At 42.9% G+C, this 12103-nt stretch overlaps 1 protein-coding gene across 2 annotated transcripts in view; it reads left to right on the forward strand.

Annotated features, from left to right (window-relative positions):
* The window catches only part of syde2 (synapse defective 1, Rho GTPase, homolog 2 (C. elegans)), a 94627-nt gene that overhangs the window by 24069 nt on the left and 58455 nt on the right, over positions 1 to 12103 (forward strand). For both annotated transcript variants that reach the window (XR_008722947.1, XM_055630777.1), the window contains exon 3: positions 10374 to 11488. Coding sequence is in view for 1 of the 2 variants with exons in the window: in XM_055630777.1 (XP_055486752.1) it covers positions 10374 to 11488 (1115 nt within the window). In the remaining variant the exon portion in view is untranslated. The remainder of the gene's footprint in view (positions 1 to 10373; positions 11489 to 12103) is intronic.

Here is a 12103-nt window from a genome sequence, read left to right on the forward strand (position 1 = left end):
CAGGCAGGACATGCACAATAAATGGTAAGGCTCTGGGAAGTGTTGGGAGCAAGACCCAGAGGTGCAGTAACAAAGTTCAAAGAAAGTGGCAATGCAGGTAGACAGGGTGATCAAGAAGTTTTTGAATTGCTTATCTTCATCAGTCAGGGTATTGAGTTCTGTAGTTGGGACATCATGTTACAGCTGTACAATACATTATTAGTAAGGCTACATTAAAGGTACACAGTTCTCGATTAAATTCAATTCAATTGTCCTTTATTGTCATTCAAACAAGCAAGGTTTGAACAAAATGTTGTTCCTGTAGTAATAACAGCAAAAAAAAGACCAAAACGCACAATTAACACAATTCAACATAAACAGTGAATCTCCAAACACCTCCTCGCTGTGATGGAAGACAAAAGTCTTATCTCTTCCCTGTCCTTTGTTCTTCTCCCGTGGTCAGGCAGCCAAACTGCAATGTCGAGGCGACTGGGGCTCCCGATATTAAAGCCCCCGGCGGGCGATGGTAAGTCCCGCGGCCGTTTAAGCCGCGCCGGGCGATGTAAGGCCCTGCTCCGGTTCTGGTGGCCTGCTGTAGGATGTCATTAAACAAAATGCCTCACTTTTATTGTGCTCTGTGCAGAAATTAACATTCAAGATGGTTCTTTGGTTGACAGATGGGCAATGGTTGAGAGGAGGTTTACAAGAATGATTCCAGGAATCAGTGGGTTAACATATGATAAAAACAGAAAATAGGTGCAGGAGTAGGCCATTCAGCCCTTTGAGCCAGCACCGTCATTTAATATGGTCATGGCTGATCATCCGAAATCAGTACCCCGTTCTGGCTTTTCCACCCATATCCTTGATTCCCTTAGCCCTAAGACCTAAATCTAACTCTTGAAAACATCCAGTGAATTGGCCTCCACTGCCTTCTCTGGCAGAGAATTCCACAGATTCATAACTCTGGGTGGAAAAATGTTCCCTCATCTCAGTCCTAAATGGCCTACCCCTTATTCTTAAACAGTGACCCCTGGTTCTGGACTCCCCAACATTGGAAACATTTTTCCTGTATCTATACTGTCCAATCCTCAAAGAATTTTATATGCTTCTATAAGATCCTCTCTCATCCTTCTAAATTCCAACGAATACAAGCCCAGTCGACCCATTCTTTCATCATACGTCAGTCTCTCCATCCCATGACCTGGTGAACCTACGCTTCCTTCCCTCAACACCAATAATGTCCTTCCTCAAATTAAGAGACCAAAGTTGCACACAATACTCCAGGTGTGGTCTCACCAGGGCCCTGTACAACTGCAGTAGGACCTCCTTGCGCCTAAACTCAAATCCTCTCGCAATGAATCCCAACATGCCATTAGCTTTCTTCACTGCCTGCTGTACCTGCATGCTTAATTTCAGTGACTGATGTACAAGCACACCGTCTCAAACGTCACTCATTCCTTCTCCAGAGATGCAGCCTGTCCCGCTGAGTTAATCCAACATTTTGTGTCTTCCATTCAGATAATAATCTGCCTTCCTGTTCTTGCCACCAAAGTGGATAACCCCACATTTATCCACATTATACTGCATCTGCTGTGCTTCTGCCCACTCACCCAATCTATCCAAGTCACCCTGCAGCCTCATAGCATCCTCCTCGTATCTCACACTGCCACCCAGCTTTGTGTCATCCGCAAATTTAGAGATGTTTTGAGCGGATTACAGCACTAGGCATCTACTCGCTGGAGTTTATGAACACTGAAAGGTATAGATAGAGTGGATGTTGAGTGGATGTTTCCACTAGTTTGAGAATCTAGGACCAGAGGTCATAGCCTCAGTTAGAGGGTGCTCTTTTAGAATGGAGGTGAGGAAGAACTTCTTTAGTCAGAGGGTAGTTAATCTGTGGAGCTCATTGCCACAGAGGGTTGTGTAAGCCGTCAGTGGGTATTTGTAAGGCAGTGATAGACAAATTCTTGATCAAGGGTTATGGAGAGAAGGCAGGAATATGGGATTAGGAGGCAGAGATCGATGGGCTGTATGGCCTCATTCTACTCCTATAATTTGTGAACTTGTTAACTGAAGAGGATGCAAAATAGATTTACGAGAACTAAACTTGTATTATCTCTTGGCATCCAGGAACGTAGCCAGCCTTTCATCCTCACAGGAGCATGCTAATCCTGAACTAACCACCTGACCACTGAAAGACTCCCACATGTTGGATGTGGATTTACCTCCAAGCACTTGCTCCCAATCTGCTTCCCCAGTTCCTGACCAATCTTGTTGCAATGAGCATTCCCTAATTTCGCACTTTCACCCCAGGACCAGTCTTATCCATAGTTCTCAAAATTTATAGAACTATGAACACCGTTCCCAAAATGGCCCACACTGAAACTTGGAAACACGTGTTTAAAGTTAAATAGCAAGGGAGAATGGGGAAGAAAAGTTTGCAAATGCAAATGTTTTATCAAATAATGCAATATCAGTTGTGAAAAATGTTAGTGTAATTTTATACATTATTGTTTCTGTTCCCATTCTTTCAAATGTGACTGAAACATGAAATAACTGAAATACATTGTGATTAAAAACAAATGCTCTTGGATCAGATTTTGGTGTTAGCATTGTGATTTGGGGCAACTTCTGAGGTCACAATTCTTACAATTTATACGTTTCATTTAAAAATCCTTGTGCATCACAATTATTTTTCAAATTTTCACTTTGTATATTCTATCCAAATTATTTTCTGTGAAATCAAAAAAATATCATTTTTTAATAGATTTTGTGACTTGCAATTAGTTCATTATCTTTGGCTGATTTAATCTTTGGATCTTTGGATGATTACCAAATGTTTCCTAATTCGGAGACTTTCATGTTGTCTGCAGATTTTTTTCAGCAACCTGCCTTTTTGATTTTTTTCCCCCTCCTTGTCGCTTCCTTATCTAAAACCCCTCCCACAGCAAAATCCTTTCAAATCCTCTGAATCTGCAATAATACCCTGGAGACATGCCTTTGATGGCTTTGAAATTAAGTTACTCTGTCATGCTTGTGATTAGTAATTTTATTAGTATTTAGTTGCTAGAATTGATGGACATCCTGGCTCCATATATGAGAGGCTGGGTGGGATTAATATGGTCTGGCTTTTGCAGAGTTGTGTGTTTTGGCATACTTCCAAAACAGGTGACATGTGAGGATAACTTGACTGTTGATCGTAGGTTCATTTGAAGAACTAATATCTGAACCTAAATGTTGGTTCTCATATTAATCGCGATTGACAAAACAAGTCGGATCACTTGAGAAGTTGGATAGCATTTGTACAAAATTGCAGAAGAAAATTAAATTACTGAAGTCCATTGAGATTTGGAGAGAGAGTGATGCAAACGGGTCGAGCTAGTGATAAGGTCATAAGGGATAAGAGTAGAATTAGGGCATTTGGCCCATCAATTCTACTCCGCCATTCAATCATGGCTGATCTATCTCCTTCCTATCCCCATTTTCCTGCCTTATCCCCATAACCTCTGACACCTGTATTAATCAAGAATCTATCTCTCTCTGTCTTAAAAATATTTACTGATTTAACATCCACAGCCTTCTGTTGCAAAGAATTCCACAGATTCACCACCCTCTGACTAAATAAATCACTCCTCATATCTTTCCTAAAAGAACGTTCTTTAATTCTGAGGCTATGACCTCTGGCCCTAGACTCTCCCACTAGTGGAAACATCCTCCATCATTCTGCAGTAACCTCTCATTCTTCTAAACTTAGTCTGGTCTTAAATATCAGTGCCATGAGCCGCATCCATTTTCAGATAGAGCTTGCTATCTTGAAATGGATGGCATGCTTATTTTCAGATTATAACAGCATATTGGTTGAATCATTCATCTGATTCGGATATCTTAAAGTGCAAAATTTTGTAGAATTCACTTTTGAGGAGATTTGAATCATATCAAAATAGATTCTGATCTCATGTGTAGGTGCTGGTTTAAACTGAAGATGGACACAAAAAGCTAGAGTAGCTCAACGGGTCAGACAGCAGCTCTGGAGAAAAGGAACAGGTGATGTCACCTATAGACAATAGGTGCAAGAGTGGGCCATTCGGCCCTTCGAGCCAGCACCGCCATTCAATGTGATCATGGCTGATCATCCCCAATCAGTTCCCCCGTTCCTGCCTGCTCCCCATATCCCCTGACTCCACTATCTTTAAGAGCCCCATCTAGCTCTCCCTTGAAAGTATCCAGAGAACCGGCCTCCACCGCCCTCTGAGGCAGTGGAGGCCAGTTCTTTACTCCTTTACTCCAGAGATGTAGGTCTGGCCTGCTGTGTTACTCCAGCTTTTCGTGTATATTTTAGATTCTGACCTCTTCAGGTGTTTTTGTATTAAATTACACAAATCCTTGGCAGGGCATGGGGGGAATAAATCCTTGTTGGATTTTCTAAGTAGTTGGTGATTTGTCGGTCTGGTGCAAGAGTGTAATGAGTAAACATTAATGCAAGAACCGTTGAAAGCTCTTCAGAAATGTTTGTATTTTCAGCCTCTTTCACTGAAGGGCTTGATGATGTTTGAGGCTATTGCACGCATTTCTGAAAGAATTGTGCATTCAAAATTGACTTACTACAGTTGGGTGAGAATCAGCCCCATATTTCCCTGTTTTAAGTGCTTGGCCCAGCACATAATGTGCTATGATCTACAAGGCTAGAGACACATTGTGGGGTAGGTTTGGTGTTTTTTTAGCTGACATGAGGAGAATGACGAATGGCTACAACAGTTGGATTTGATGGGGGTATTAAGCCCAGGTGCAGTGATACAGCTTGAAATTGCTTGCCGAGAATGTCAAGGATATTTATTATTATATTGCTGCCAAACAATTTTAATAGCAAGTTTCACCTCGGGCAAAATTCTGTCGTTACAAACTGAAAGGAAGTTTTACTCTTCATACAACAGTGTTTGTAGCAAATCAGCCTTGCACGAGGCGTACCAAAACTCCAAACACAAAATACAACAGATGCTGCAATTCAAAAGTAAAACACTTTTGGAAATAGTTTAGTTTAGTTTATTGTCACGTGTTCTTTTGTTGCGTGCTATCCATCAGCAAAAAAGACTACGTGATTACAATTGAGTCATTTACAGCCAATATAGATACACAGTAAGGGAATAACATTTAGTGCAAGGTAAAGCCAGCAAAATCTAATCAAGGATAGTACGAGCCCGCCAAGGAGGTAGATTGTAGTTCAGCACTGCTCCCTGGTTGTGGTAGGATGATTCAGTTGCCTGATAACAGCTGGGAAGAAAATGCCCCTGGATCTGGTGGTGTGTGTTTTTTTGCACACTTTTGTGCTTTTTGCTTGATGTGAGAGGGGATAAGACGGAGTGACCGGGTTGTGACTCGTCCTTGATTATGCTGCTGGCCTTGCCGAGGCAGCGTGCGGTATAAATGGAGTCAATAGAAGAGAGGTTGATTTTAGTGATGGTCTGGGCTGCGTCCACTAGTTGCTGCAATTTCTTGCGGTCTTGGATGGAGCTGTTCCCAAACCAAGCTGTGATGCCTGATAAAATGCTTTCTATGGTGCATCTGTAGGAGTTGGTGATAGTTGTAGGGGACATGCCGAGCCTCCTTTGCCTTCTAAGGATGTAGAGGAGTTCTTGGTCGTTGCTTCAACATGGGTGGGTAGTCCAGGAGAAGTTGTTGGTGATATTAACTAGGAATTTGAAGTTTTCAACCATCTCTACTTCGGCAACATCAATACAATCTGGGGTCTGTGTACCTCTTTGCTTCCTGAAGTCCATCACTATCCCCTTTGTCTTGCTGACGTTGAGACAAAGGTTGTTCACTAAACGTGGACAATATTGAACTGTCCAACAGAGAATGCCAGGAAGATATTACCTGAAGAGTAGACTGTAAACCTCTATTTAGCAACCAGTACAGCTGTATACCTATTTATGTGAACAAGGATGGACATATTCTATAATTTACTTTTCGCAGTGTTACTTTTCGCACTGGCAAGGCCAGCGTTGATTGCCCATTCTATCTGCCATCAATGAAGTGACTTGCTGAGGTCTTCCTGAAAATATTTAAGATTCCACCACATTCCTGGACACAAGACATACTTGGGCAAGGATTGTATGTTGCCTGCCCTGAAGGACAATCCTAAAGCAGATGGGTTTTTAGTTTTCCAGTAGTTTATGGCTTCCAGACATTTCTTGGGTTTGGAGTCCCCAGCTGCTATGGTGGGAGAAGACAGTAAATTCTTTGAAGTTATGCTGGCTGCTTAGCTCTGAATTTCTTCCTTTGGGGAGTGGAGTAGATAGATGTCACCTGTGCTATACGGCTGCTGTACAGACATTTTCCATAGATATGTGTAAGAAGGAATGAAGATAGACACAAAAAAACTGGAGTAACTCAGCACGACAGGCAGCATCTCTGGAGAGAAGGAATAGGTGACGTTTTGGATCGAGACCCTTCTCTCCAGAGGTGCTGCCTGTCCCACTGAGTTACTTCAGCATTTTGTGTCTCTCTTCATCATATTGGTGAAGACAGGCCTGGACTATTTAGAATTGGGCTGAAAGGCTGCAGAAACAATCACGGTAATAAATTCAGAACTGAGTGTGGAATTTGCAGTCAAATGGGATTAGAGCAATGTTTTAACCATATTTAAAGAGAGTTATTTGAATGAGTACTTCCTCGAGAGCTGAGTGGCAACACTGCCCTTGTTGCACCATGTTGTCTGCCCAAGGAAACACAGGATTCCAGGAGAAATGTCACAGAAAAGCAACTGATTTCATGCAGTAATGACCCCGACCGCATTTGGAACTTCTGCCTTGTGTTTCATTCTTTGCTCCTCCTTTCCATACTGCTTTTAAGTGTCAGCCACTAAAGGAAAGATTAATCTTTCTTGGTCTAAAAATACCTCATGTTGTTACTGTACACTATTGAATAACCTTGCAGTTACTACTCGACTTGCAGTACAATGAGTAGCATTGTTTGAAATTATCATGAGTCCCTTTTTTCTTGACTACAGTAGTTTCATGCCAGATCTATACTGCAAAGAGTTAGAGTATAGGCCTTTCACTGTTCAGAAATATTTCCTGCTCCAATGTAGAGAATCAGATTAGGATAAAAACATTTGGAGTACTGTGTGCAGATGTAGTCACCATACTCACTAGAGACAGGATGAGATTGTACTGTCGAATGAGATTGTACTGTAGTGCTCCAGTGCTCATTACATTATTCAACCTCTCCCTGGCCAAGTCCGTGAGCCCTGCCTGCTTCAAAAAATCCATCATCGTACCGGTACCAAAAAATGCCTCCCCAGCCTGTTTGAATGACTACCGTCTGGTGGCCCTTGCCTCGGTAGTCATGAAATGCTTTGAGAGGCTGGTGAAGAAACACATCTGCGCCTTCCTCCCTCGGAACATGGACCCGTTGCAGTTCGCATACCGTCCAAACAGATCCACGGACGATGCGGTCTCCCAGGTCTTGCACACTGCTCTCTCCCATCTGGACAGCCAGAAGGGGGGCTACGTGAGGATGCTGTTCATAGACTACAGTTCAGCCTTCAACATGATAGTCCCCACCAGACTGGCTGGGAAACTAATGGAATTGGGGCTCAACACCTCCCTGTGTGCCTGGGTCCTGGACTTTCTCACCGCCAGGCCCCAGGTAGTCAAGATGGGAGGGAATACATCAAAGTCCCTCACCCTGAGCACAGGATCGCCCCAGGGTTGCGTCCTCAGCCCCCTATTGTACTCCCTGTACACACATGACTGCGTGGCTAGGTTCAGCTCCAACTCAATAATTAAGTTTGCTGATGACACTGTGGTGGTGGGCCTGATCTCAGACAATGATGAGAAGGCCTACCGGGAGGAGGTGGCTGATCTAGCACTCTGGTGCCAGGATAACAGCCTCCTCTTGAACATCAAAAAAATGAAGGAGCTGATCATGGACTTTAGGAGGGCACATCATCCGAGGACGTACACACCATTGAGGATAAATGGGGATCCTGTGGATAGGGTGAACTGTTTTAAATATCTGGGAGTCCACATCTCTGAGGATATGACTTGGGCATCACACGCCTCAGCACTCGTGAGTAAGGCAAGGCAGCGCCTTTACCACCTCAGGCAATTGAGGAAATTCAGAGTGTCTCCGAGGATCCTCCAGTGCTTCTACGCAGCGGCGGTGGAAAGCATCTTGTCCGGGAACATTACCATCTGGTTTGAGAATTGCTCTGCCAAGGACAAGAAGGCTCTGCAGAGAGTAGTGCGTTCGGCCGAAAGCACTATGGGAACTTCACTCGCCCCCCTGCAGGAACTATACATCAGGAGGTGCAACTCCAGAGCCAACAATATCATGAGAGACCCCTTCCACCCCTGCAACGGACTGTTCCAGCTGCTACAGTCAGGCAAACGCCTCCGTTGCCATGCGGTGAGAACGGAGAGGTTGAGAAGGAGTTTCTTCCCAGAGGCCATTCGGACTGTAAACGCCTATCTCACCAGGGACTAACTCTACTGAACGTTTTTCCTTCCATTATTTATTATGTAAAAGAATATGTGTGTTATGATTGTGTTTATAGTTTGTTTGGTTGTTTGTCTTTTTGCACAAATGTCCGCGAGCATTGCCACTTTCATTTCACTGCACATCTCGTATGTGTATGTGACAAATAAACTTGACTTGACTTGACTAGAAGGTAAGGACAAGCTTCACCAGCATGTTGCCTGGATTTGAGGCTTCAATTCAGATTCAGATTCAGATTCAGATTCAGATTCAGATTCAATTTTAATTGTCATTGTCAGTGTACAGTACAAAGACAACGAAATGCATTTAGCATTTCCATGGAATAGCGACATAGCAAATGATTTGAATAAATAATAATAAGTGTCCGGGGGGGGGTGGTGATTGGCAGTCACCGGGGTACGTTGTTGAGTAGAGTGGGATATGGGGAGAAGGCGGGAACGGGGTACTGATTGTGGATGATCAGCCATGATCACATTGAATGGGGGTGCTGGCTCGAAGGGCGAAATGGCCCACTCCTGCACCTATTGTCTATTGTCTATATGTAAAGTTAGTACAGGCAGAGATAGCGGAGATATTCAGAATCATCTTCCATGACCGAGGCATCAAAATGGTGTAGGTTTGAGGTGAAGGGAAGAAGCTTTAGAGGGATTTGATGGGAAACTGCTTTATATCTGGAACTTGCAGCCAAAGGAAGTAGTGGCGATACAACCACAATGTTTAAGAGATGTTGAGACACTTAAATAGGCAATCAGTAGAGAGATAGGGGACGAGTGCAGGGTAATTGCATTAATGTAGGTGTCGATACACATGGTGTGACAAATGGTCCATTTCTGGACTATACCGCTGTGACTGACTGCTTTTGTTTCACTGAAAATTGGCTGCTTTGTTGTCTTATCTGATGTAGAACATATTAATAGCGTAGGCATTTGTTCCAGACATCCCTGGTGCATTTTCAGTATAAAGTGTAAAAGAATGTATGGAGTTCCCAGGCCCTGTTTTGGCATTCTACTTCCACAAGGATGGAAATTAAGTATGACATTTATTAGCTGACTATTGGCCAATTTAATCTAGTGCGCTGTTTTATTTGTAAAACCTGGCTGCAGATTGATTTAATTAACAAACCCAAGTCGTTATTTTCATGCTCTGATGTTAGTTCACCTTGACATTTACACTATTTTGTATGAGCAATGCCATACTGAAAGTCAGCTTCAGAAAATAGGGGGTGAATACAGCTGCTGAATTGTTGAGCAGAATACTGGCTATATTGCTGCTTGCGTGAAATGAAGACCATATGTGATGTGAATTGATATTTTGAGCCATGTTGACTTAAAGATTAAAAGTTCTTATTGCCGACACCAGCAGAGCAATATGTATTGCATTCCTTGCTTGCTAGGATGCTGGCATGTGAACACAATTCCCTTTATCTTGGTCGAGTTGCTATTATTTACCCCTGAGACTTTATAGATCGCCAACAAGCTGCTTCACAGCTCCCAACTTCTGTGGGAAGAGAGCAATTCTTGTGAAATGAAGTATAGATTCTTTCCTAATGTATAATTCCAGTGAAGATTAGGATGAATAGGACATGGAGAATTCAATATTGTCTTAATACATATTTCCCCCAACCCCAGTATACAAGGGGGCAAATGCAGCACCACCACTAAAATGATGAATGGGCACAGAGTTGTTTTAAAGATTGCAACGGGACCGCACAGTTCATCCACTTGCCAGCAACATGAGTAAAACTGATTGTTTCATGTAGCAAGTTAAACCGACGGTTTCATTTTAACAATTTGTCAATCGCAAATATGTTATGGATGTGTTACATTTTTCATTTTTTTTCAACATTTGGAATAGTTTTTGTATGGACCGTAACATGATCTTAATTTTGGTTTTAGTACATACCGTGGATCCTTCCAATGGCTCTGTTTGTGCAGTGGCAGTGTTAGCGACAGCAGCAACAACAACAACAAATGAATTCTCACCACCTTCCAGCCCTAGCCCTTTGAAAAAGGGGACTGCAATTACCTGGTCCTTTCCTGAAAAGATAAAGTCTCCTCGAACTGTGAGGAAGCTTTCAATGAAAATGAAAAAGCTTCCTGAACTTAGCAGAAAATTAAGCATCAAAGGGACTTCAAGCCATAACTGTAATGACAATAATTCATCATCCAAAGGCACCTATGGATCCTCGTTATCTTCTGGAATTGTGACAAACGCTGCTAGTAGGAACGTCATCAGTCGTTATCACCTGGATACCAGTGTTGTATCGCAGAACTGCAAAAAGAAAAGTTCGGGAAGCTCCAAATCTGCCAGCAAAGGTGGCTACCTCAGTGACGGTGATTCACCAGAGCTCGTAGCTAAAGCGGGGAAGCACTCTTGTGAAAGTAAACCCACAAAAGGGAACATTGCATCAACTGCTCACAAAACACACAGCGCAGAAATTGACATTGATGCTTTTAGGCATTACAGCTTTGTGGATCAGCCCAAATGTTCTCAGTATATTTCAGGACTAATGAGTGTACATTTTTATGGTGCTGAGGATTTAAAGCCACCAAGGATTGATTCTCGAGAAGTATTCTGTGCCATACAAGTAGATTCCGTCAACAAGGCCAGGACTGCCTTATTGACGTGCAGAACCACGTTTTTGGATATGGACCACACATTTAATATTGAGCTGGAGAATGCACAACATCTCAAGCTGGTGGTTTTCAGCTGGGAGCCGACGCCACGCCGGAACCGAGTTTGTTGCCATGGTACTGTGGTGCTACCCACACTCTTCAGGGTATCCAAGATGCACCAACTGGCAGTAAAACTTGAACCTAGAGGCCTCATCTATGTCAAACTAACTCTGATGGAACAGTGGGAAAACTCATTGGACAGCCCGGATGCAGAACGAGAGCCAACGGTCTTTGGCGTTGAGGCGCGGAAAATAGTTGAAAAGGAAAACACAGGCTTGAGGGTGCCATTGTTGATGCAGAAATGTATCGTGGAAATTGAAAAACGAGGTTGTCAGGTAAGCCCCAAGTCACTTTATTTCAATTGGAAAAGATCTGTGTTTTTTATATTGTGCTACATATTTCATAATGTCAGAAGGTTTTAAGGCACATTCTGAAAATGTGAATACGTTATCCCGACAGATACTCCAACATCGGGAGTCTGCTGCACTATTGGAGTTGTGTGGCCTTTTGGGTGAAATATTAATTTTGAGATGATTTGGATAGGACAAATAATGCATTGCACTTTACAAAGACCCCAGTTACTGTGCTGGCCAACACCCATCTCTCAAGTAACACCATCAAATACAAAATATTTGTTTGTGAATTGTTTAATTATGGGCCCTTGCTATGTATAATCTGTCATTCACGTTTTTCCTTGCTTAGTGACTAAAGCACAATCACTGTTATAATTTGTTGTGAATTTAGTTTAATTTAAGTTTAGAGATACAGCGCGGAACCAGGTCCTTTGGCCCAACAAGTCTACGCCGACCAGCGATCCCCGCACACTAACACTATCCTAAACACACTAGGGACAATTTAACCGAGCCAATTAGCCCACAAACATGTACGTCTTTTGGAGTGTGGGGGGAAACCGAAGCACCCGAAGAAAACCCACACAGGTCACGGGGAGA

This window comes from Leucoraja erinacea, unplaced genomic scaffold, assembly GCF_028641065.1.
Source record: "Leucoraja erinacea ecotype New England unplaced genomic scaffold, Leri_hhj_1 Leri_52S, whole genome shotgun sequence".
Taxonomy (NCBI): domain Eukaryota; kingdom Metazoa; phylum Chordata; class Chondrichthyes; order Rajiformes; family Rajidae; genus Leucoraja; species Leucoraja erinaceus.